General features: G+C 36.4%; 1 protein-coding gene across 3 annotated transcripts in view; it reads left to right on the forward strand.

The window, feature by feature from the left end:
• The window catches only part of LOC106870574 (uncharacterized), a 107,969-nt gene that overhangs the window by 53,573 nt on the left and 27,329 nt on the right, over positions 1 to 27,067 (forward strand). For all 3 annotated transcript variants that reach the window (XM_014916699.2, XM_014916701.2, XM_014916700.2), the window contains one exon: positions 25,082 to 25,157. In XM_014916699.2, the coding sequence (XP_014772185.1) occupies positions 25,082 to 25,157 (76 nt within the window). The remainder of the gene's footprint in view (positions 1 to 25,081; positions 25,158 to 27,067) is intronic.

The raw sequence follows: 27,067 nt of genomic DNA on the forward strand, positions 1-27,067 counted from the left end.
AAAAAAAATAATAAAGCTGACGGAAGTAAAACCTTAATTATACTCCTTCCTCCCTTGCTTGACCTCACAACTCGTGATGAAGTGGTAGGAGCACCGTTGTTATATATTTCTTGAGTCCTGGGGGCTCATAAAGCCAGTTATCCAATTTCCATCGCATGTAAGTGACTCACATTTCAATATCCCCCCCCCCCTCAACGGGACACCGGTTCGATGCAGGGGGCCAAAGCAGCAGCACTTTCGAGAGGAGGCTACAAGTCAATTACCTCGGACCTCCCCCTCCCCAGTACTTGACTGCTACTTGATTTTTATCGACCCTGAAGAGATAAAAGGCAAAACTGATCTTGGTGGAATTTGAACTCAGAGCTGGAATGTTGCTAAGCATTTTGTCTGATGTGCTGCTAATGATTCTGCTGCTGCTTTGCCACCGTTATTCATATTCAGGCATTTAAATGTAGTTTCACACCACCCAATACATATTAAAGAGAAGAACCATCACCTGACTGGACTGTTATTTTATCCATCAGCTTCAAAGGGATGAAGAGCAAAGCTAACCTCAACAGAGTTTGAACTCAGTGTAGGGAGATTGACGAGTGCCATCAGGTATTCTGTCTGATGCTCTATCACTTCTCCCAATTTGCCGCTTTATCTACTTTGCTGACTCTGAATGAATGAATGAGAAAGTTAACCACCGTAGAATTTGAACTCAGTCAAGTGGCTCAAAGTACTTCTGTGAAGCTGTGCCTGACTAACTCTTGTTAGTTGGCCAAACTGTTGCTTTTTTTACACAGGCCTCAAATTTATAACGTTAGAGAAATGAGATTGTATGATGTCTGTACCTTTTTTGATTGAGTATTAAACTGAAGTAAAATAGCTATCTATAATAAATGCCAAAACAGTGAGGTCACCATGAAACTCACAAGACAAAACTTCTCGACTGAATGGGGTGTAGTATTGAGGGAGGTGGCTTTTTGCCAGGTGATGAGAAGCTAAAGCACGATAGAGGGGCAGGAACAGGTGTCTTGAAATCATCATCGTTTAATGTCCGTTTTCCATGCTGGATGGTTTGACTGGGGACTGGCAAACCAGTAGGCTGTGCCAGGCTCCAATCTGATCTGGCAAGGTTTCTACAGCTGGATGCCCTTCCTAACGCCAACTACTCCGAGAGTGTAGTGGGTGCTTTTTATGTACCACCAGCACGGGAGCCAGTCAGGCGGCACTGGCATCAACTATGTTTGGATGTTTTTTTTATGTGCCACCAGCACAGGAGCCAGTGGGAGTGGGGGGGGTTGGGGACTAGCATCAACCACATTCAGATGGTACTTATTACGTGCCACCAGCACAGGTGCCAGTCAGGTGGCACTGGCATCAGCCACCTTTCTCTCATTTTATTCTCTACATCAAAACATGTATATATTCAGTTTTCTATTAACTGCATTCAAAATTCAAATTATTAATTTTCTTTTCTACATTGCTTTTTATTAACCATTGAAATAATACTAGTCCAAACGTTTTGGTTATTGTTTTGTGAGTGCAACAGAAAAGAGAGTGTATGTTGGAGATTTCTCAAAGAAACACTAGATGTATGACCAGGCATGGTTTTGTGGTAAGAAGTTTGCTTCCCAACCATATGACTCCAGGTTCAGTCCTATTATATGGTGCCTTGGTCTGACCGAAGCCTTGTGAGTGAATTTTGTTAACGGAAACTGTAAAAAACCTAGCTGTGTATATGTGTGTGTGTGTATATCTGTATTGTCCCTCACCACCACTTGACAACTGGTGTTGGTGTGTTTACATCCCTTGTAATTTGGGGGTGCAGCAAAACAGACTGAAAGAATAAGTGCCATACTTAAAACAATGAAAAAATTAGTCCTGGGTTCAATTCATTCGGCTAAAAATTCTTCCAAGCAATGCCCCAGCATGGCCGTAGTCTAATAACTGAAACAAAAGATAAAAGTTGTGTGTGTGTGTGTGTGTGTGTTTTGCTTAGATTTGTTGTTGATGAATGGACACAGTTTGCTCTGCTTACTTCGTCCAGTGGTGCCACTAACCCTATCCATGAATATAAATCTGTTTGGGTTTTACTCTGCAATTTGTGGCTAACCGTTTAAGTATTAAGCAAGATAATTGAGCCAGTTTGATTGTCTATAGTTTGACTTTGTTTTCATGTTTTGGTTTGTGTGCTGGAAGTTGGTTCTGTCCATTACTTTTCCAGGACATTAAACTGGAGAACAAAGATATACAGTGCATATGATGCCTCATTCAAAATCTTAAAAGTCAATTGATAAGCAGAAATTTGGTCTTAGGAAGGGCATCCAGTTGTAGAAACCATGCCAAAACAGAAATAGGAACTTGGTGCAGTCTTCTGGCTTGTCAGCACGGAAAATGGATGTTAAATGATGAGATGAGATTCCTGAAGAACGCAACTCTTGGCTGAAAAAATTAAGGAAAATATTTAGTATTGAATCTAATGTATGTGCAATGCAGTAGGGATGATGGGAAGAGAAGAGACAGGATATATAAGTGGATGTAGATGGTGGAAGCCAGTATCTAACAAATTTAAAAGAGCAGAGGCTATTGTAGTCATAGCAGATAGATAAAAGGAAGAACAGTGTTGCATTTGGGTGTGAGGTTATGTTGATGAGAGAATAATGATTTGCCAATCAAGCAGGCAGCATGCTTCTTTTTCTTCTTTTTTTTTCCAATGCAGTCCAAATTGTGTGCTTGTGATCGATGTTTCATCTTTGTGTGTAGTATGTTAGTGTAAAGCAATATTTATGCTTTATACCCAGTCAAAGGAAATCAATATTTTGCTTTGTTTCTATAAGTTTATTGAGAACTGTTGGTTATTGAGAAGTACTTTAACCCTTTAGCATTCAGATGTCTCTATTAAATATCAGGCCTATATATATTCACATGGATTTTGAATTCATTGTTTTGTTTTTTATATTGGGTTATGTTAGTGTTTTATTCTTACCTTTCAAAAAGACAACTCAGACATTTGAAATTACTTTTTAATTTATAAACTTTATAGAATAATTTGATTTTAGGTAGAATTTCTTTTCCTGCTGTGACTAAAATGGAAATTTTTTTTCCCCCATTCCCTTCCTACATACACAAACACACAGGCACCTGCCAAATCAGATTGGAGCCTGGTGTAGCCATCTGGCTCACCAGTCCTCAGTCAAATTGTCCAACCCATGCTAGCATGGAAAGCGGATGTTAAATGATGATGTTGATATATATATATATAAAATACAAAATGGGACAAGAACACAAAACATCCAGACAGTTAGGTGATACAAAAAAGGGACAACAAAACATCCAGATAGACGATACAAGGACGGGTCATTCGGAGTTTTCTTTCCTCAGTTGAGTTCCAGATTATCTTTGCAATTTCGGCTGCTTATACTTGTGATTGCTCCAATCTGGCCAGCCCCAAGGAAAAACTAAGCTAAGAGTATTAGATTCCTAGGAAGAAAGCAGCAAATGTATCTGAAAACAAGGACGGAAAAAAATGGAGAATGTTATACAAATAACAGGACATAACAACAGGTGTCTTTTGACTAAGGACAAACTAAATTAAGCTGGAGTGCATGGAAGTAAAGCCTTACGGCAGGGATACAAGATTTCACAGGCACAGGGAGGAATATAGATGTTGCATGGACCATGGCCAAACCTAGAAAGAAAGGTCAGGCTTGGCTGAACACCGGTCACATAGGGAGAGAAGAGTGAGAGAGGCAGAGGTACAGAAGAATTAAGGAGGAGCGAGAAAAAATGACAGGGACACAGTGATGTAAAAAGAGAAGGGAAAATGAGCATGAAGAGAAATGAAAAAGACATAGTGCTAGATATCAAAAATAAGCCATTTGGGGAGAGAAATATAGCAGAAAAACTAGAAATTCTTCAAGCAGGCATGTGCCTTGTGCGAAATCTGTGATGAGCCTGAGTGATGCTGGTGACCAGGAGTTGCCTCTGATATGTGTGTGTGTGGATATATATAACACACAAGCACATATCTTTTCTTTATAAACCAATCATGCTTCTTGATTATTTTATTTCATTTTAATTTTCAACACTTTCACAAGAGATGTTGAAATATAATCGTACATTATTTCATACCTTCGAAATTTTAATGATGTGTTTGTTTATTATATTTAGAATGACATTGTAATATAGGTATGAGAGATCAGATCTGGGCAGTTTGAACATAAGACGTGCAGTAGGGGCAGGATATGACTGGTTTAAATGTGTAGTAATCTACTACTGAAATGTGTAGTAGATTACAATGTTGTATAATATTTTTCTATATGTTCTTATACAAATATAGAACTGTAAAATCTAGTCCATTTTTATAAATTTCCTATTTGTTTTCAGCTATATTTTTTTATTGATTTGATTTGAAATCATAATCATATTCATAACTGAACTTTGTGAATATTTAATCTAGGATTGCTAAAAAGGATAACTCATCTCTTTGAAACATTTCCCAGCGAAAAGATAACAGAAAATTAATTTGTGACAATTTCCTAAATTATCTCTTTTAAAGGAAATCCGTTATTAATTAGCCTTGAATATTGTTATTTTGACAAGCTAGGTATGACTCATTTCATATTACTGCTCTACTTGTAGGGGGTGCACTGAGGCTGCAGAATTTAATGTTTTGCTTGCATCAATGGTTATCTTTTAGACTCTTGCTATCAGTTTTCTACATGAATAAGATTCCATTCTGCCCTCCTAATTACTCATCATAATTAGATATATGCTCTACTGCCATGCTTCCCATATTTATAAGGCATTTACATTCATCCGAAGCAATATGTTAAGCATTTCAAAACTATTTGCTTTAACCGTTTTTTTTTATTTAAAATAAACTTGATGTTCAAAAACACAAAATCCAAATTCTAGTATTGTGTGCTCTGGCATGGAATGACGCAATTGAGCACAGCTGTTTGGATGCTGAGGATTTGGTACAGCTGACTGGACATACAGACCATATACAGTACTTGTTGGCATGAGACCGGCGAGCATGGAAATATACACAGACAGATAATGAGAGAGAGAGAATAAATATAACATGAAAACGTTTGTCAAATAATTCAGTGTTTAGCTGCGATGCCTAAAGCAAACTAAAAACTCCTCAAATTAATCCAAATTAATCAGAGCATTAGAAAAGGGCCAAGGCTATACAGTAAATGGGACAGTTTTGTACTCTGTGGATCTGATTTAATATTCACTCTTCAGAATGGAAATCTAACCTGCTTCCAACAGTTAGATGAGGACCTGAAATACGGTGAGTTAATCACTCTTTTTGATACCCACTCCTTGAGGTTACCTCTGGTTTTGATCTGCATTAAATAATAAAAAAAAAGTCCATGCTGGTGCCAGGTAGAAAAATACAGGCGCTACATAAAAACACTGGTGCCAGTGCCAGGTATAAAGCACCCAGTAATATGAACTATGCCAAAACAGACAAATGGAGCCTGGTGTAGCCCTCCAGCTGGCCAGCTCTTGTCAAGCCGTCCAACCCATGACAGCATGGAAAATGGACATTTAATGATGATGTTGAATAAAACTTCTCATTTTACTATAATCTTGACTTTTCTGCTGCCGTGCACTATCAAACATTCCCTACTCCTAACCACCTCATACCTTGAAGGTCCACATTGACACACCACCACTATTCATATCATTTTCCAACTCCAGTCGACCACTCTAATCCTCTCTTCAAGTGTGAATAGTCATGTAGCTCTTTCACAGCAAACTTGTTTCTTTCATACTTTACCCTTTCTCTGTTCATCTCCTTGTATAACATTTTACCCCTACCTTGGGGTTCATAATCATTCAAACTGCATGGTGACCTTACTAGTGCTGGTGGTATGTCAAAAGCACCCAGTGCATGCTGCTAAATGGTTGACATTAAAAAGGACATCCAGCTGTTGAAGCCATATCAAATTGGGATAGTGGAGTGTGCTACTGTCCTTGGGCCCATCAGATCTTGTCAAACTCATGCCAGAATGAAACACAGATATTAAATGATGATGATTTAAGTTGAAATATCATTAACATTTTATGTTCCACTCTCAGACTTCATTAAAACCTTTCCAAATTCTTAATTATTTTCAATATGAAGCTAAACATGAGCAATGTATTTTGTTACAAATATGTTTAAAAGTTGAAGCAAATATACACCTTCCTCCCCTCAAAGATCTGGCCTTGTGCTTTGCTATAGAAATTCAGTTTTATTCAGATTTGATTAAAGGCTCAGTCTTTTATCTAACAATAAAACATTCACGACTGTTTAGGAAACTAAATTCTTCAACAGGAGATGACCTAAATCACACACTCACTGCCCTGGCTTCACATCTAGATGCGTGTATATACTTTGTGCATATGAATATTGTGTGTGTGCATAATCTGAGTTGTGCATGTGTTTGTGTAATATGAGTGTGTGCACTTGTGTAATCGGTGTGTGTGTGTGTGTGTGTATACTGAGTTTGTTTAATAATTAAGATGGATGTGTTTAGTTTTTCTGTTTTTACTTTTATGAAAGCCAAATGTCAAATAGATTGGATGCTGACAGAATGTTTTAATGTTTACATCCCTTTATTGATGGTTCAGTATATTCTTGTTATTGCTTTTTACCTCCATATTTAACCCTTAAATTATGTTTATGATACTCACCTAATACAGGTCAACAGTTCAACTTCGCCCCTTAATGGTGATAAATATTAAAGTTTACTGACGTATAACAGCTCATAGTAATATTATGAAAAGTGTATAATATTACACTTTTTCATAAAAATAATACCACCACCATGGCACAGCTAGAGTTTGTGCCACCTAAGCAGCCCTTGTGCTTCTCAATGCCTCGTCCCCACTCTGTCCCCTATACTAGCTTATACAACAGACCAAAAAGTGCTATTAAATCACCCATGGGAGAGACTGCTCCCTCTCCCACCATAACTATGCTCCTGCAATAATAACCATGTTAATAATAATTGTTTGAAAAACTTCACACATTTGTTGGGAATATTTATTTTCTGTATATTTACCAATCCTAGGTTATATAAAAGAAAAACTACGTATTTTAGAAATCAGTTTTACATGCTCATATGTAAATGGGTGATGGCATTTTATGTTAAATGTTTTGCGACCATGGCATTCTGGGATCAATTTCACTACAGAGTTTTTGACTGGAAACTTCTGCCCTAGCCTCACATTCACTAATATATTGTCAATGAAATTTGGATGAGGAGAAACTGTGTAGAAGTTTATTGTATATTTGTGTGTGTGTGTGTGTGTGTGTGTGTTTATATCCGTTTGAAGTGAGTGTCAGTATATTCAAAAAGAAATACCTTGCAGTAATAATGTCTGACTGAATTACCTCCCCCTATGTCAACTTTTCATTTCATATTGTATGAGGACAATGCTTGAGAATAAGTACCAAGTTAAACATAATAACAAACCCCTTTGAACATGGTACCCCAGCGTAGCCCCCAATACGATGACAGAAACCATTAGGGATGTGTGTGTGTGTGTGTGTTGACTTATATCCTTGGGCGTTATTGTTCTGCTAGTGGCACAAATCTGACAACAAAAGGACACAAAGTTCATAACCTGATCTCTTTATGTGTTTGACAACATCCATTTAATTTACTTCACACATTTCCCCCCTATATTTACTATTTCTAACAATCAAGTCCATACGTGCCTGATATTTGCAAATTTGTAAGTTATTACAAAAAAAAAACTAAAAATAAAAATTTTTAAAAACTGCTGCATTTCATTCTTCTAATATAGAGAATCATAAAATATTTATGATTTGAAAATGTTCCAAAGCTTCTAAAAGAATAGTTTCTACTTTCAGCAAAATCACCTGTAATTATGTTACCCTACTCTCATTTGTTCAATTATTTCAACCCTTAAACATTTAAACTGGCCATGTCTGGCCCAAATATTCTACCCGTTTTATGATGATACTGACCAGATTCAGTCTCGTGTGCCTTAGATCTAAAATCCAAAGAAATCAATACATTAGCATCTTCTAGGCACCGGCTTGGCTGTTTGGTAAGAAGTTTGCTTCCCAACTACATAGTTTCAGGTTCATTCTCACTGTGTTGTACCTTTGACAAGTGTCTTTCATTCTATTACTGGGTCAACTAAAGCCCTGTGAGTAGATTTGATAGATTGGAAACTGAAAGAAGCACATTGTGTATGTATCGATACGTATGTATATCATCATCATCATGTATATGTCTCCTTGTTTTGACATTACATGATGGTTGTAAATGGGTTTCACCAGCATGCAAATAGCATCCTTCATTTGCAATCTTCTGCAAAAACATGTCTGGTCATGGGGAAATATCCTCTCTTGGAAGTGGGTGAGGGTTGGCAATAGGAATGGCATACAACCCTAGATTATCTGTCTCGACAAAAATCTGTCCAATCCATATGAGCATAGAAAAATGGACGTTAAAACTATGAGTAAAGATTTGTCATGCAATGTAGGTACAAGAAGAGTTCAATACAATAAAAATGTTTTGTAAATAAAGATTTCTTGCTGTGGTTTTTGTGAATTCATTTCAAAACGGATAATTAACAATGGAGAAACTTTAAAACAAAACAACATTTTAAAGAACTATAAGATGAAGTATCCACAAAATAAGAAATAACTTTTATTCACATGTTTTATGAAATATTTTCTACTTTGAGTTAAACAAAGTTGCTAGTGTCAGGTCATTGGCACATAAAAGACAACCACTACACTCTCGGAGCAGTTGGCATTAGGAAGGGCATCCAGCTGTAGAAGCCTTGCCAAATCAGATCGGAACCTGGTGCAGTCCCCCCCCCCACTTACCAGTTTCTCAGTCAAACTGTCCAACCCATGCCAGCAGAGAAAGTGGACATTAAATGATGATGATGATGACCGTTAACTGTAATTTTATTAATACCACTTAACTTTGTAGCATCCTCAAGAATGGTAAGACATCTCAGTTCCAAGTAATGTTAGAAGGCCCATGAGTTGGCCTCCTCATTCCAACTAACAAAAAGCAATGGCTTCTTTTGTGTTGCAAACCTGTCCAGTCCATGCCATGTTTTGAAAATCTTGTCAAATCTTTAATCGTGATTGTCTTTAACAATATTTTAACCAACATTCCCCAAGTTATATAACTCTAGCCAACTTGCATTTCCTCAGCATCAAATACCCTTCATCATATGAGCAGCAAACTCAATCAGATACATTTACTTTATTTATACTTCATTTTATTTTTCTTTACTTTCTTCAAATTAATATTTATGTATCTCTTTTACTTGTTTCACTCTGACTGTGGCCATGCTGGAGCACCACCTTGAATTTTTAGTTGAATGGCTTGACCCCTGTATTTATTTTTTGTAAGCTTGGTATTTATTCTATTAGTCTCTTTTACTGAACTGTTAAGTTATGGACACACACATACACACTCCTGATGAGCTTCATTCAGTTTTCCATCTACCAAATCCACTCACAAGGCTTTGGTCAGCCCAGGGCTACAGTAGAAGACACTTGCCCAAGATGCCATGTTATGGGACTGAATCTGGAACCATGTGGTTGGGAAGCAAGCTTCTTACCACACAGCCATGCCTGTTGTTTGTTTTTATACCAGGTTCTAACAAAAACAATTTAACATTAAATTGAAGAATTACTCGACGCTTTTTTCTGTAGAGTATTTATTATTCTTTTACAAGAAGAAGGCTGACAGTGACTTTGAGGCCTTGGTCTGCTTGCTACACACACACAAACATACTGTGTGTGTGTGTGTGCTTATGTATAATTTGTAGCTATTTTATCAGTTTTATTAACATTATTAGATCTACATCCTTGTTGCCAGCTGAAATGTCTGATCATTTGTTTTTGTTTTTCAACCTCCTTCAATTTACTTCCTGTGATATTTCTGTACATCCACCTCCACAAAATTCCCTCTAACTGTTTACATCTGTGAAGTTGCCCATGTGTTCAGTAGCTGTTATCATTTACTTACACACTTTCTCTCTCCTTACGAAAAGTCTGTGTATATGTGTGTGTGTGTGTGTTTTGGCAACTACTTTCAGAATAGTTGCTTCAAGGGATCTATTACTTATAAGTTACTAGTTGTACATATTAACTCTTAGTTAAATTGCTCTACACTGCCATTTTTAGCAGTCTGCTTGTTGTCTGCTCCATATACAAGCCATGAAATACCTTCTGCAGCTTGTATCAACTGTTATTTGATATTGTGAATTTTCCAAATGTATTTCTAACTTCATGTCTGTTCCAACATTTTGTTCTTGTGGAAATCAGTTTTACTAACTCTGGTAAGTCTTTATTATTGTTATTATTATTATTCAAACATTGGAATTATTTTATAAAACGTCTTCCTGCACTGGTTTTTCTGTACTGAGAAAACTTTATCGTCCTAAGTATGAATTCAAAGTATTTGAGCTTTATATAATAAAATTTATACTGCAGCAGCAATGTACTCTTCCAACACTGTTATTTATTCTCTTTTTAATCTTTTTTTTTTCTTAAGGTAATTTCTTGGACTAGTTTTAATTTGGAACCAGCTTCCAATAGTCTACATTTTGGTGGAGTTATATTTGTTTATTTATGATTCATTCTTAAAACAAATCCATCCTTCCAGTCTCTGGTCTCTTCTCACTCCAAACTGATGCATCTTTTGCTATCTTTCCTCATAATAATTAAGTTGAAATTGCTCACCTTACAGATTGTCCGTTTTTTTTTCTTCTTCGTTTTCTGTCCTTACTTGGTGCAGGCTTGGCTGTGTGGTAAGATGCTTGCTTCCTAACCACATGATTTTGGGTTCAGTCCTGCCCCGTGGCATCTTGGACAAGTGTCTTCTACTATAGCCTGGGGCCAAGTAAAACCTTGTGAGTGGATAAGTACCAGGCTATAAAAGAAAAAAGAAGTACTGAGGCTGATCCATTCAGCTAAAAATTCTTCATGGTTGTGCTCCAGCATGGCCACAGTCTATTGACTGAAACTAATAAAAGATAAAAGATTACTCTTTAATTAGCTTCTTTATATTTCAAATGTCTTACAACACAGTAAACTTAACTGTCTCCATTTAAAATAACATTGAAATGTTTTTGGACCACTTAAGGTCATTGTGTACTATCATCATCTGTCACTGGTCTTGCTTCCTTAATCGATTAAATCACCTAGGTAACAGGATTATTACTACTACTACTACTACTACTACTACCATCATCATCAGCAGTCATAGCTTTTGTGCCTGTTGAGTTCAGAAGTCTTATCCTTTTGTAGTTATGTATTTTAAAAGCCTCTCGGTACAATAAATATTCTGTTTGACTATTGATAACACCACTACCGCTTTAATAGTTAAACTGTATTCTTTTCAAATGTACAACTTGTTTGATAACGGTTCTGTTGTTATCTTGCTCCTTTGTTACAGGACCCTATTCACAACGGCTCCCAATTGTGCCTGTTTCATGATCGAAACTCTTCAAGAACCAAAAGTTCAAAGTTCACAGCTTTAGAAAGTTAAATATCCATTTAGTTTATTCTAAAGTCCAGGCTACATATTACATAATTTCATCGTTCTTGCACATTATCACAGATATGTATGGGTGGGTACAAATAGTGGAACACAAGAATTGATATCTCTAATTTAATTTTGAGGCTTTTTTTTTTTTCTCCCTTTTTCTTTTCAAATCAATATAGACTTTAGATATTGTAAAAGGGTTTTTTTTTTTTAGTTTTTTTTTTTTACTCTAATCAATGATCTTTTAACAATTTCCACATCTACTCATTGTTAATATATTCTAACATCATCTTTCGAAATGATTCTTCTATTTTAATTAGTAGGTTTTTAAAGTAGGTTGTTGATTTGTAAATTTTTATATATTTATCAATAAAGGTATGTTCATTCTTATTAATAAAAATAATAAACATGGTGCCTTTTGAAATCAAACCTGTTGGTGCCAAAATTGTCTTTCAACATTCTGGGATCAATAGATATAACTTCCAGAGTTTTTTTAATTAACTGCCCCACCACCACATCTCTTCATGTAAAAGGGCATTGTGCCAATTTTAAAGATATTGTATCTTCTAGCATTATTATTATTATTATTATTTTAGTAAGTCAACAGCTCATTGTATTAAGTATTTCCAAGGCTTCTTTTATCAAATCTTGTTCTTTTTTAAATTTAGTTTTATAGCATTCATAAGTGTTTAAATAGTATCTGCCAAAAGCTACCAATGCTTATTATATTTTCATTATATTCCTTATTAAGTTTCCAATACTATGTTGCTTTTAATTGTTTTTTGTTTTTTTCACTATTGTTAATGAGGTTTCTACACATAACACCTGACATTTAAATACAATCAGTAACTATAGTAACTAACCATCATGAGTGCTGCTTTATGCATCAACATTGCCGTTTAATGGTGAAGAATGTGATCCCAAAATAAAAGCATTGTATGATTTCTTTAAAGAATGCCAAGTACTTCGTTATCTTGCAACTGAAAGGTTTCCCAACATACCTCTACTCATTCTTATAAATTTATCTTTTTTGTTTTTATTCCATAGAAATTTAAATTCTAAACTGCATTTCAAAAATAATATAATTGCGTGATTATTTATTAACGAAGTGTCTTGGTTCTATTTTCTCATTTGTTTCTTCTCATCAAATCTTTTGTTGGAAATCTTTTCAGAATATATTTTGATATATTTAGTGTATTTGACACTCTTGAGAAATTATAAGAAAATTAATTAGAAATTAATTAATTAAAAATGCAATATTCAAAATGTATTGTATTTTTTTATGTATATTTATCATTTCAAAGATAATCTTTACTATTTATTTAAATGTTCTCCAAAATAAACACACTTCATTTTAAAGGTTCTGAAGAAGCTATAAGATGATGCACAAGTACTCAGCTTTGGGGGTGCTGCTTCAAAAACTACTTTAAGCATTTGAAGTTGTTTACATAATACTTGTTCTTCGTCTTAAAAGCTCTGAGGAAGCTATAAGATGATGCACAGGCACTCAGCTTTGAGTGCACTACTTCTTATAGCAAAAAGAACTGTAAGCTTTTGAAGTTATTTACATAATTCTTGTTCTCTTGTCATTCAATTAATTTATAGGATGCGCTATACTTGTCAAACACTTCATTTTGAAGAATATGTACACAGCTGCTATTTTTTGCAGGTCAAGTGATTACATATCAGATTATCTTAGGCTGGCTTATCTTAGACAGGTCACCTTCATTGTAGCTCACATAACCTTCTCTCTTGATGGCTTTCTTCAAGCTAATTATCTAACTTACATTTGTTAGAGATAAATGGCTCAGGGCCACTAGAGGGCAGGGATGAAATACAGTGGAAAGAAAGAAAAACAAAGACAAGTATAAGTATTCTTGACATATGCAAAAATATTTGTAGAATATTCTTGATTAGGAGCAGACATGGTTATGTGGTTAAGAAGCTGTGATTATAACTGTGGTTTGGGATTCAGTCCCACTGTGTGACCCCTTGGACAAGTGTCACCTCCTATAGCTCCAGGCCTGCCAATGCCTTGTGAGTGAATTTGGTAGATAGAAACTGTGTGGAATCTCATTCTGTGTGTGTCCCATTACTGTTCAACAACCATTGTTTATGTCCCTGTAACTTAGAAGTTCAGCAAAAGTGACTGATAGAATAAGCAACTGACTTAAAATGTAAGTACTAAGGTCAATTTACTTGAGGTGGTGCTCCAGTATGGCCTTGGTCTAGTGACTAAAGCAAAAGCTAAACATTCTAACCTTAACTCTTCTCTGCTATTTTCAGGCATAGCACATCTAGAACTAGATGTGCAATGTGTCCTCCCGTAACAATAAGAGGTGGGGGGGGGGTGTCATTTCAGGGAGAGTTAACTGCTATTTCTAGATTGAGTGACCTCATAAAGCAGTCATGGGCAACTTGTGTCTTGCAGGACTTTCTGAATGGCACATCCAATGGACAATTGCCTTTTTTTTTTATCCCCCCCCCCGCCCCTTCTTTAGTAGTGCAGCCTGCTTATTGATGAGGCATATTTCATGGGGCCCACATCTTGTAAAAAGTTGTCCACACCTGATATAGAAACTCCCATGTCAGGGTGTGTAGACCTGTGTATTCTTCCCTTGTGATGCTTCTAATTTCAAAGATTCTAAAATTACTAATCTCTGGAGATTCCAATTCCTCTGCAACAGGTGTTCACCAATATTATAAGCAACGTGGTGGGGTTGGGGGAGTAAAAAATACTTTTTTACTATTTTTGCATTATTGTTGTTGTTTCTTGTCCCCACTAAGACAAACTGTTTGTTGCTCATGTGATAGCAAAACGTTCATCTGATTAGACTAAATTGAATGGAATTTGGATGTGAATTCTTCATATGGAAATAGGTTCTTCACTTGTTTCTGACTGGCTATTCTTGGACACTATCTCGAAGGGTTTAGTTAAACAAACTGATCTCCATACTTTGTTTATTTTCAATAACTGGTACTTAATTTGTCTCTTTTGCTGAACTGCTAAATTATGGGCACATAAATAAACCACTGGTTGTCAGGCAGTGTTGGGGAATAAACATATCCATATATGTCACATGTCAAGCACATTCTATCAGTGTATGTGTGTAAGATTGATTTAACAGTTTCTGTCCATTAAATTCATTCACAGGGCAAACATTTTTTTCTCAAGCTTCAAATGTAGGTGTTACTTTGAAAAAAAAAATATTCATAACTTTGCTAAACAAAATCACATTTTTCTGTGTTAGGGCCTTATAAGCATTGCAACTTAGACAATCTTCACATTCCCAGAATCACACAGAAAAAAGAGAAACTTGTCTTGTAGACAAAATCACGTGGCCATTTGTAGTTTAAAATGTACACTGGAAGAAATCCCATTTTTACTGGTAAATTCATCTCCCACCATAACACACACACACACATATAGTATCTGCCAAAGTCACAACAACAAATTATTTTTCTTCTGTTTCTTGTGTCCACAACTTGGAAATTTTGAATATGGTCTGATTTCAGTCTGCAAAGGAGTTGTTACTAAATTGTATCACCATAGATTCCTTGGCTGAAGTTATTCAAGAGTAGGCTAGGAAAAAGGCTAATATACCTAATATACAAAGCGAAAAGGTGACTTTAAGGAAGCACTTGCCAATGTGTGGACCATCATTTTATCCCTCAACCAAGGTAAAGCGTACAGTACTGTCTGCCTGACTTTCATGACAGATAATGAAACCCAACATCAAATGGAAAAAGCGTGAAACCTTCATCTATTGGCTTAGGCTTCTGCCTCAGCAAGAGGCCAACATAACTGTCAGGAATATTGGTAGTGGCATTGACCCTGATTTGTTATCTTTGTAATGGAATATGGTTGGGTTAACAGGAATGGTATGGTTAAAGGATAACATGGTCTTGCAAGTCCTCTGAATCTCCAAGATCTCAGGAGATCTGTGTGCTAATATGGCTGCCGAGATAAAAATGAAGCCAATTGTGCAGGTGTTATACTTGTTGCAGCAAAAGCCACTTAAGAGCTTTTTGCTCTGGAAACACAGGGAAAAGAGCCACAATAAGTTCCAAAGACCATCTTCACAACAATAGCTCTACTAGTTGTAGCTCTGAAAAGAACAAAAGATTGATCTATCCTTAGTCTCAAGTGGACAATACCAAAGCCTTACCAGACTTTGGCAGTACCACTTCATCCATGTGCTAGGAAGAGGATCAAACGGAGGTTGAGATGAAACTAGCAAATTGTTAGAGAAGAAACGAGAGATAAAATCACTGAGCTCAAAGACAATCAACCAGTGGATAGACAGGTGGATGGATTGACTGATCAGGAATATCTAGAAGATGGAACTTCTATACAGATCATACAATTACTCTATGAATGTGCAAAATATTTTTGCCCAGAATATATGGTGGGACCCTTCAAGATCAAAATCAATGAAGAAATACTGGGTACATTTTGAAGGTACTGGCATTCTAATATAACAAATGCCTAGTGGTCAGTCATGGGACATGATGACACTATCTAATTAGTGGGTTCTCACTTTGTATGTGGATGAAGTCCACTCAGCTGGCAAAAATGAGTAGTACCTGTATTTCATAGAACCAGCATTATCACACTCTGTGTCACGCTGAATCTCCCTGAGAACTACGTTAGGGGTACACATGTCTGTGGATTGCTCCGTCACTTGCACGTTAATTTCACAAACAAGCTGTTCTGTTGATCGGATCAACTGGAACCCTCAGTGTCGTAAGCGATGGAGTGCTCCTCATGTGGATGAGGTACCTTAAATGTTTGTCATGCTTTGTGTTTTATATACCATATTTGATGATATACAAGACACACTTTTCCCCAAAAATTACCCTGGGTCCCATATGCAAAATTAGGCCTATTTTACATGCTTTAAAACTTTTTATGCTTAAAATTGTGGTGCATTTGATATGCTTCGGCTTCTTTTATGCTAGGAAATAGTAATTTCATGTTCTCTATTTTTATCATTTTTAATATGTTCAGAATATAAATATCTTGACTTCACCCTTCAGTTTTATATAACTTGGTCTTGTCTGTCTCCACATGGTTTATAACTCACCTCACCCCATGCTGTAACATCTTGTTATATATATGAGCCCTTGTGGCTAATAAAAAAAATATTACTATTTTTATTCATCTCTTGCTGTAAACATAGATTCTCCAATTTGTCATGCTATGATCTCTCACTCCTCCTCCTTTCTTCCTCTCTCTTTTGAAGTTCTGCTGCTTGTTTGATTCTTATCAGAACTGCTTTGTGTTATAAAGTCTATTCTTAGCCTGCTTCTCTATCTTTGCTACAGTGTTTCTATCTTTACCCACTTAGAGATATATATCATCCAGCTCTCATTCAAAACAGATCATATTGCTCTTTTTCTGTCTCTTTTACTTCAGCTGACAAACAATTGATACGTCAGTGATGTTTTATTAGCTCTCGTTATTTCTCTAATTGAACACATTCAGTTTGTTCACTACTTGTCTTATCATATATATACATGATCTCAAGATCATAAAGTAGTTTTTCTGTCCATAAACCTCTTCTGACTCGTACAACAAGCTCAAAATGCTGTGTTTTCCCAACTATTACAGAAAGCATCTCTTTTTAGATGACTGCATTTTGTCTTTAATTGTGTACTGGAAGAAATACAGTAGTCATATGTAATATAAGCGCAATGTCCGGATTGGGAGGTGAGGGACAATTGATCCAACGGACCTCACTCCTTGGTTGATACTTAAGTTTATTGACACTATAAAGGGGAAAGTCAAAATTGATCCTCAGTGGATTCAAACTCATTGTTTTTAAACATTCACTTTTCCTTGCTGGTATGGGTTGGACAGAATTTGTCGAGGTAGATTTTCCACAGCTAGATGCCTTTCCTGTCACCAACTCCCACCTGTTTCCAAGCAAGTCAGTATTTCCCCATGGCCAGACATGTTTTTCGTATTAGATCGGAACGAACAGCATCACTTGTATGACAGCAAAGTTCATTTACAATTATCAAACGACAAGATAAGAGTATACACACCATGTAATGGGCTTCGTTCAGTTTCTGTCTGCCAATGGTGGCGAGCTGGCAGAAACATTAGCACAATAGGTGAAATGCTTAGCGGTATGTTGTCTGTCTTTATGTTATGAGTTCAAATTCCGCCAAGGTCGACTTTGCCTTTCGTCCTTTCGGAGTCGATAAATTAAGTACCAGTTGCATACTGGGGTCGATCTAATTGACTGACCCCTTCCCCCAAAATTTCAGGCCTTGTGCCTAGAGTAGAAAAGTTTCTGTCTACCAAATTCACTCACAAAGTTTTGGTTGGCCTAGAGCTATAGTTTAAGACATTTGCCCACAGTGCCGCTCATTGGGACTGAACCCAAGATCACATGGTTGGGAAGCAAAGTTTTTAACCACGCAGCCATGCCCTTACAACTCTGCTGTACAATAATAATGTTATATATGTGTGTTTGCATGTTTGCACGTATATATGTGCATGTATATGTTTATGTGTAGTGTCTGATATAAGGCCTGGAACAACCAAAGTGTCACTACCCTTCCTCCTCAGACAAATTAAAATATCTAGGAATGTTTTGATTGGCCTCTCCGTTGATAATTAGGTCTGCTTATATAGCAGTACAGATTCTTTAATTACTTACTTGGTTGTTGAGCTAAACCCTATCTTTTTCTCTTAACGCTGGCCAAACTATCTCCTGTCACACATTGTTTATTGCATGTATTAATTAGAGAGATTATGGATGACAATTAATTGCTGGACAAGGGCTTAAATTAAAACTCTTGTCGTCATTGCCCACTGACCACAACAAAACAAATTATATCCTGTTTTCTATTTCAAACCTTTCACTGTAATTAATTTGCTAATTACTTGTGTTCTTTTCAAAGTTGTCCTTCGTGTTTTTATGTGTATATGACAGCTGTTCGTTTACTTTAGTTAACATTCCAAAATATTATTTATCCCGCCTTCAATTGAGGTCAATTCGTCGTTTATTACCAGAACATAAGGCATAAAAGCAACACTGCTTCATAGCTTGTCTTTCTTTTTCTGATACAAGTTACTCTTATATAACTGAAAGCGAAAACATTTCACACGTGGAAACAAAATGGTTCATATCAAATAATTTTATTGAAGTATTGTTTTTCCACTTCATCCCATTGTACTTTTCAAGAGTTATTGTATCCAATATAACCTAGCTTGCCCGGGACAGATTGCGGGCACTCCTCCTTTTGGAAAAATAACATCCTTATCAATTGAAGTAGGTCAGTTTACATGCAGTCATACTGAAGCATGCAGTTGTATCTTTAATGTGATTTCTGGCCCCGTAAGTAAAAAACAAAAACAAAAAGCGATTTTTTTTTTTTGAAACTTCGTTTTTAATGTTTTAATTGTGTGTAATATTATAATCGATGTTCAATTTAATGTCAAAGCTTCTTTAAATTAATTATATATTTTCAGTTTTGATGTTTCAATTTTATTTATCTTGAAACTATTTCGGGTTGGGTGAGAAAATAAGTTACATGTTCTTTCTCATGCGCCCTGCATAGGATATATATCTATATATGTGTGTGTGTGTGTGTATGTATGTATAGTAATGTTTATTGTTTTTTTTTTATGTCTGGTTATTTTAAAAAATCATTTGACATTTCTTCAGTTTAGAAATGCTCAATACTGTTGAATACATATTAAACTTTTACAAAATTAGCAGGCGGAAACTTCGAAGTCGCTGTCACCTCTCTTGTAAAATTACATTTCTCCCTTTTTTAGAGTTTTATATAAATTGGAAGAAAAAAAAGAATTCTTTTTACAGAAAAAATTGTTGAATAATATAGGGTCCCTCTATTAACCTCAGATCATTTTAATTGTGAAAATTGTTGATAATGAAAAGGCTTTTTTTACATCCTTTTACTGTTATTTTAACCCTGTTGGGGTCGATTTTGGATCTTTTAAAACATTTCCCAATCACTTGCATCAAATCAATTTTTCACCGTCTTTTTTTTTTTTTTAATTTCTACACGGATGTAGTTTTGCGTTTTGTTGATAAAAATCATATTCGTTATTACAGTAAAAATTATTATTAATAATAACGATAATAAAAAGATAGAAAAAACAATGATTTTCGTCATCAGCATTGTAGAATGGTGGGAGTGGAGAATCTGAAAATTTGAAATCCTTCAAGTGGTTGGGTGAATTTTGAAAAAGATCCTCCTTTTCGTCTTTCAACACTTTCAGATCGATAAATTATGACGCTTCTGCTGACTGTTTGATCTTTCGTCTGAGAGAGAGAATACGTTTTTTAAGAATTTCCCAAACTCACAAACAAACATTATCACCAGTTTCTTCAGACACTTTATTATTATTATTATTAACTTAACTATCTACATGAGTTATGCACTTGGACTGTATTTGGTTGCTCTTATCTCTTCGTTGAGAAGTTTTGACCCTGAGCTAATGCAAAAGTCATACGTTCATATATAACAGCGAATGTTATCATGGTTGTAAACACACACACACACACACACACACTCTGTTTACAATTCTCGAGAATGACAAAGTTTATAGGTATATTTTTTTCTACTCTAGGCACAAGGCCCGAAATTTGGGGGACGGGGGCCAGTCGATTAGATCGACCCCAGTACGCAACTGGTACTTAAACCTTGAAGGGTTTAGTCGAACAAATCGTTCCCAGTTTTCTTTGTCGATAGTCTGTTACTAATCTATCGGGGGCGAAGGTAAAGAATACGCACACCACCCACTTACAACGTTTAGGGTTAGGGTTACGCTACAAACGGGTGGTGTGCGTATTCTTTGCCTCCGCTGCTATCGAGTACTTCTGCACAACCGCTAAGCTACCACGGGATTCTACAGTTTCCTTCTACTGAATTCTCTCATAAGGCATTAGTCGGCCTGCTGTGTAATAGACGCTTGTGCAAGGAGCTGCGCAGTGGGACTGAACCCGAAACCACATGGTTGTAAAGCGAGCTTCTTAACCACACAGCTATGCCCCAAAATTTACTAAATGGAATAAATTAGGAAAACAGTTGCATCCAAGGAAATCAGTGATGTTTTACGTTAGTAATAAGACTTACAAATCGTCCAAACTTTGGAATAAATGTTGTCTTTTAGCAGAACCTTTTTGCTGTGAGGAAGAAAAGTGTAACTTTCTGTGCAGAAGCCATCACGGTGATGTCCCACCGTGCCCTACCTGGAACATTACCACCCTCCCCCATTAGCTCCTTCCTTTCTCTCTGCTTCACCTCCTCACATCAAACACTATTCACTATTTGCCCCTACTGGCAGTAACATAGCTAATTTGCGCCACTCAAGGCAGTCTTTAAGTTTTCCACCCCACCTCTTATACATGCGTATACAACAGACCCAAAAGTGCCGCCTGAAGGCGGATCGCACTTATTAACCAGACCTCCCCCCCCACTTCCTGCCTATGCAACCGGCCATCCATCACTAGTTTCTTGGATTCTGTTCTATAAAAGCAATATAAACATTCAAGAGCTGACTGCTGGTTTATGTACTCTATACCCGTGTAGACATGTATTCTGTTGCATACTGCCAATATGGTTTACAATATACATACATCGTGTACAGAAGTGCAAACACTGTATTTGTTTTAGCTCCTCTTATTTACAGTATCCTTTACCTGTTTAAATGCAAGATACTCCATGTAGTCGTTCGACCTGCTAGAAATAACAGCCAAATCTCAAGATCACACTGGTGACCTCATCAGTGGTGGGGCCATGAAAAACACACCCAGTACACCTGTCAGGTGGATGGGATTAGGGAGGGCATCCAGCTGTAGAAATCATGCCAAACATGACATTGGTGCCTGACACAGCTCTACAATTTGTTAGTTCCTGTTAAACTGTTCAGCCCATGCCTGCATGGAAAAGGAGACTTCAAATGATGATGATATATTGTGTATAAGCCATTTCCCCCTGCCCTGTTTCTTCAGCAAGAAATATTCTAGAAGTTTCAGGGAATTCAAGCATTTATTGAAATACGTAGCTGATGGTATGATAACACTATGATAAAAATCAGTTTTTAAATAAACTACCAGTTGTAACGATAACAATGAGAATGTTAGAGTGAATAGTTTTACCATATGAAATTAAGCAAAGCTGGATAATACTGGTTTCCAGTTTGCCTTTTTGCAACTAATCTCAAGGTAAATCAAGTAATCGACTTCTCAGGATAAACATTTACTTTCTGGAGACTTCATCAGCTCTGGTTTAGCCCCATTTGAGTAGACCTATGATTAAAGGTATTCCACCCTTAATCATTCCATGTTATTCTAAGACAACAATCTAGAACTATATTATCTGTTGTAACCTTCTTTTATTAAGACAGTAAATTGTAGTCTGGTGTTCATTTGGTTGTTATTTCTAACAAGTCAAGTGGCCCATGTAGATGTTCCCTGACTGGTTCATTCACAGGACTTTTTTTGTTCTGTGCAGGCGTGGCTGTGTGGTAAGAAACTTGCTTCCCAACCACATGATTTCGGGTTCAGTCCCACTGCATGGCTCCTTGGGCAAGTGTCTTCTACTACAGCCTCGGGTTGACCAAAGCCTTGTGAGTGGATTTGGTGGACAGAAACTGAAAGAAGCCCATTATGTGTGTGTGTGTGTGTATATATATATGTGTGTGTGTGTATTTCTGTGTTTGTCTCCTGACCATCGCTTGAGAACAGTTGTTCGTGTGTTTACGTCGCCATAATCTAGCGGTTCGGCAAAAAAGACTGATATAATAATAAATACTAGGCTTACAAAGAATAAGTCCTGGGGTTGATTTGTTCGACTTGAGGTGGTGCTCCAGCATGGCTGCTGTCAAATGACTGAAACAAATAAAAGACATAAAACAATATAAATATGGTATCAAAGATAATCTCTGCATCATTCTTATTTTTAAAAATTCCTCCAAAACTTTGATAAAAATCAGTTTTTCAGTTCTATATTTAAGAGATGAGGAATTATTTACATTATTTACATTTGACGGATATTTGTCCTCATCTTGTTTGTTGTTAACACAACGTTTCAGCAGATACACCCTCCAGCCTTCATCAGGTGTCTTGGGGAAATTTCAAACCTGGGCTCTCATTCCTAAGGTATTTTTCGATGTTATTATTATTATTATTATTATTATTATTATTATTATTATTCAGGTCACTGCCTGGAATAGAACTCAGAATCTTGGTTAGTAGCCCATGCTCTTAACCACTACCCCCCAAGATTCCGAGTTCGATTCCAGGCAGTGACCTGAATAATAATAATAATAACACCGAAAAATACTTTAGGAATAAGAACCCAGGTTTGAAATTTCCCCAAGACACCTGATGAAGGCTAGAGAGTATATCAGTAAACAAGATGAGGACAAATATCCGTCAAATGTAAATCAGTTTTTAAATAAACTTTCACTAATAATAACAATGAAGAGACTTTCAAGTGAATAGTTTTACCATAAATACAGGTCTAGTTGTGTGGTTAAGAAGCTTGCTTTGCAATCATATGGTTCCAGGTTCAGTCCCACTGTGGAGCTCTTTGAGCGAATGTCTTCTGCTATAGCCCTGGGTCAACCAGTACCTTGTGAGTGAATTTGCTCAAAGGAAATTGTGTAGAAACTTGCTATATGTGTGTGTTTGTGCCTATACTATTCCACCACTACTGTTTGGCAACCAGTGTTGGATTGTTTATGCCCCTGTGACTTAGTGGTTCAGCAAAAGATATGGATAGAATAAGTATCATTATCACTTAACATGCATTGTCCATGCTGGCGTGGGCTGGGTGGTTTGACTGGAGCTGGCACGCTGGAAGGCTGCACCAGACTCTAGTCTGTTATGGCAGCTTTTCTATGACTGGATGCCCTTCCTAATGCCACCACTTCGAGAGTGTAACGGGTGCTTTTACGTGCCACCGGCAGACTTTTAAAGAAGTACCATGGGTGATTTGTTCAGCTAAAATCTTTCAAGGAGTTGCTCCAACATGGCTGCAGTCCAATAACTGAAACAAGTAAAAGATAAAAGATATCTAACCACTCCAAAGTTATACACCACTGTTGTCATTCAAGTTGGTCTGAGAAACTATAAAAGCTAGAAAGCTTCACATATTTTGTGAATGATTGCTGTAAAAAGAAAGAAAAGAATCTGGTTTGAAAATGTTAATTACACAGCCCAGCTCTTAAAATTTAAAAGTGCATAACCTTGCTGAAAACAAGTTATATTATGTTAGGTATTCTGCAGTTTATACTGAAACAAAAGAAATATTTTCTCATACATGGCAGGACATAAGTGAACAGTTCATTTCATTTTGTTCTACATTTATATCAACTGACTTCATTGTGTCATAAATGCTTTCTAATATATAGATTCGTTTTTGTTATCTTAAGAGCACTTGTAATCTGGATAAACAGATCTTTTATATTTTGTTTTGTCTGAGAGATCTACTGACAAATTACTACACACACACACACAACCTCTTATGAAGTTAATCTATTTGTTCTTTGTTTTGTCTTTTCCTTTCTAAACTCTTTTTAACACCAAACTTTTGGACATTGTTTGTATTTCAATCAAAATCTCATACAATGTATAATATCATGTGATTTCTGTTGTTCAACACTGACATGGTATACCAGTGTATTAAAGCTGATCTGCAAAACCTCCTAGCTTAGTCGTTAGGGTGGTGCACTCATGATTGTAAAACTAGTTTCAATTTCCAGCCAAGGCAATGCATTGTGTTCTTGAGCGAAACACTTTCATTTCTCATTGCTCCAGTTCACTCAGCTGTAAATGAGTTCAAACTATTGTTGAAAAGTTCACCTTGTGACAGACGGGTATCTTGTTTAGAGGGCAGTGTTGTAATCTCAGTCACTCACACACCTTGGAAACTGGGTTAAACTTGGCCTCATGTGACAGACCGAAGAAAGTTGATGGTGCTGGTCATATTTTACTCTCCCCGTTCTTTTCTTCTTCAAAACTTTTGATTCAATTGAAACACTTACACAATGTACTCATTGCAAATCTGGTCACAAATGAATTAATACTTAACACGCAGGAGTGGCTGTGTGGTAAGTAGCTTGCTTACCAACCACATGATTCCAGGTTCAGTCCCACTGCGTGGCACCTTGGGCTAGTCTTCTACTATAGGCCCGGGCCAACCAAAGCCTTGTAAGTGGATATGGTAGATGGAAACTGAAAGAAGCCTGTCATATATATGTTTGTGTGTCTGTTTCCCCCCCCCCCCAAAAAAAAAACTTTGCTTGACAACCGATGATGGTGTGTTTACATCCCCGTAACATTAGCAGTTCAGCCTGAGAGACCGATAGAATAAGTACTAGGCTTACAAAGAATAAGTCCTGGGGTTGATTTGCTCGACTAAAGGCGATGCTCCAGCATGTCCACAGTCAAATGACTGAAACAAGTAAAAGAGTATATATGTATATGTACCTGATGTATTCTATTACTTCTTTTGAGTGCATTTCTGAATATAAACTTTTATTTATCTTTCAGACAAGATATATTGGAAAAATTCCAGTTGTACAATGCTTTCTATGAAGGCAAACGAGGTTGCTTAAGTATGGATCAAGTAAGTGATACTCTTTTGTACTTATTTTTAATCAAATGAACGTTGACGGTTATTTTTTTTATATATATATCAGAATATTTTGTTATTTTCTTTTTAAGAAAGAAACAAAAGAGGATTAATGTGACTCGTCTTTTTAGTAATTTTTTCTTTATAAATATCCTCAGAGCTATTTTTTTTATTGCTTCATTGTCTGCCTCCAATATCTGATTAATATCTGTAATTGGCAAAGGTGGTGAGCTGGCAGAATTGTTAGCATACTGGTGGCATTTTATCCTTCTTTATCTCCACCAAGGTCGACTTTGCCTTTCATCCTTTAGGGATCAATAAAATAAGTACCAGTTGAGCACTAGGTGCAATACAGGCATGTGCCGTCAGTAATTACTCAGGGTAGGCAGTTGGTGACCTTTATGTAGTAAAACACCCCAAAAAAAAATAAGCAAAACACAGCCGCGTGTAGCACATAAAGAAAATGGTGTTGTAGGAATGTACACAGTAATACTATGCATAGCTTTAATACTGAAATTGAAAGCAGAAGCAAATTATGCCTACCTGATCCACAAAAAAATAAAATATTTTGCATTTTATGCATAGTAATCTGACTAACCTTCATAATTTTATTGAGTTAGGTGCATATTTTGCCATAAAAGGAAAATGTTGCTATCAATCTATTTTATTCAAGGTAGGCAGTGCCTACCTTGCCTACCTAGGTAGCACGTCCCTGGTGCAATGTGATGAGCTTTACCCCTGCCCTGAACTCGCTGGCCTCATACCAAAATTTGAAGCCAATATTTTCCGATAGGAGAAATGACTTAATTAATAGCATACATTCAACAAATGCTAGGTTTAGTTACTATTTACTGTTACTAAACCTTTTTGCTTCTAACTTTTGTGTTTAGCTGCTGTGAAATGAAGCGTTTTGCCAAAACTTCAGCTTTCTACTTAACATTTGTATTTTTCACTTGTATACTAACTTATTTGTTTCTTTTCCTGATTGATTCAAATTTGTTTCCTTGATACAAGGAATGTTTTAGCACAATTTAATCTATGTAGTAAGAAGAAAGAAAATTTGCTTTGCAACTCTGTGTTTCTGGGTTCATTTCCACTGCGCAACATCTTGGGCAAGTGTCTTGGGAGTGAGCCATTTTGGTACAGCCGTTTTGGCATCACTGATTCAATGCTGATTTATTTGATTTAATGTGTGTGTCCCCTCTCTCTCTCTCTCTCTCTCTCATACGTGTACATTTCTGTGAGCTTTTGCATGTATGTGTTTGCTCCCCACAAAAAATACTTTTGCTAAAATGGGTTGCATATCCAAACAACCATGCCAAATCATCTGCACCCAATCATCCCATTCTGATGTGTCTTCTACCATATCCTCAGGTTGACTGAAACTTTGCAATTAGAATTTGGTAGATGGAAACTGTGGGGAAGTTGTGTGTGTGTGTGAGATTCACAGGCGTATATTGAGGAAGAAACAAAAACAAAAATATTTGTTTTGTATCATGTTAGACCCCCACCCCCACCCTCTTTGGTCCTCTCGCCATTAGAAATGCAATGAACCAGTGATTATGTTGTTATTGTTGGAAATGTAACCAACACCATTATTGTCAACAAATTACATAATGAAAGCCATTTTCAAACACTAGCATTAGATAATTCTGAAAATTAGTATAGATTATTAGAGCATGGAATTTTTTCAGTTAATTAATCTTTCATATATCAAGTATCCAATTCAGAGAATGATACTTTTATTTATGCTTGCTAGAGTGCTTAAGGCAAGTAAATTATTTTACCCCAAGACTTGTAATAATTACAATAATATAGTTTGATGTTTGTCTAGTTTCAATGATAGCCATGTCTGATTATTGACCATAAACAAATTAGTAAGTGTGTGTGTGTGTGTGTGTGTG

The sequence above is a fragment of the Octopus bimaculoides genome, chromosome 7, assembly GCF_001194135.2.
Source record: "Octopus bimaculoides isolate UCB-OBI-ISO-001 chromosome 7, ASM119413v2, whole genome shotgun sequence".
Classification (NCBI taxonomy): domain Eukaryota; kingdom Metazoa; phylum Mollusca; class Cephalopoda; order Octopoda; family Octopodidae; genus Octopus; species Octopus bimaculoides.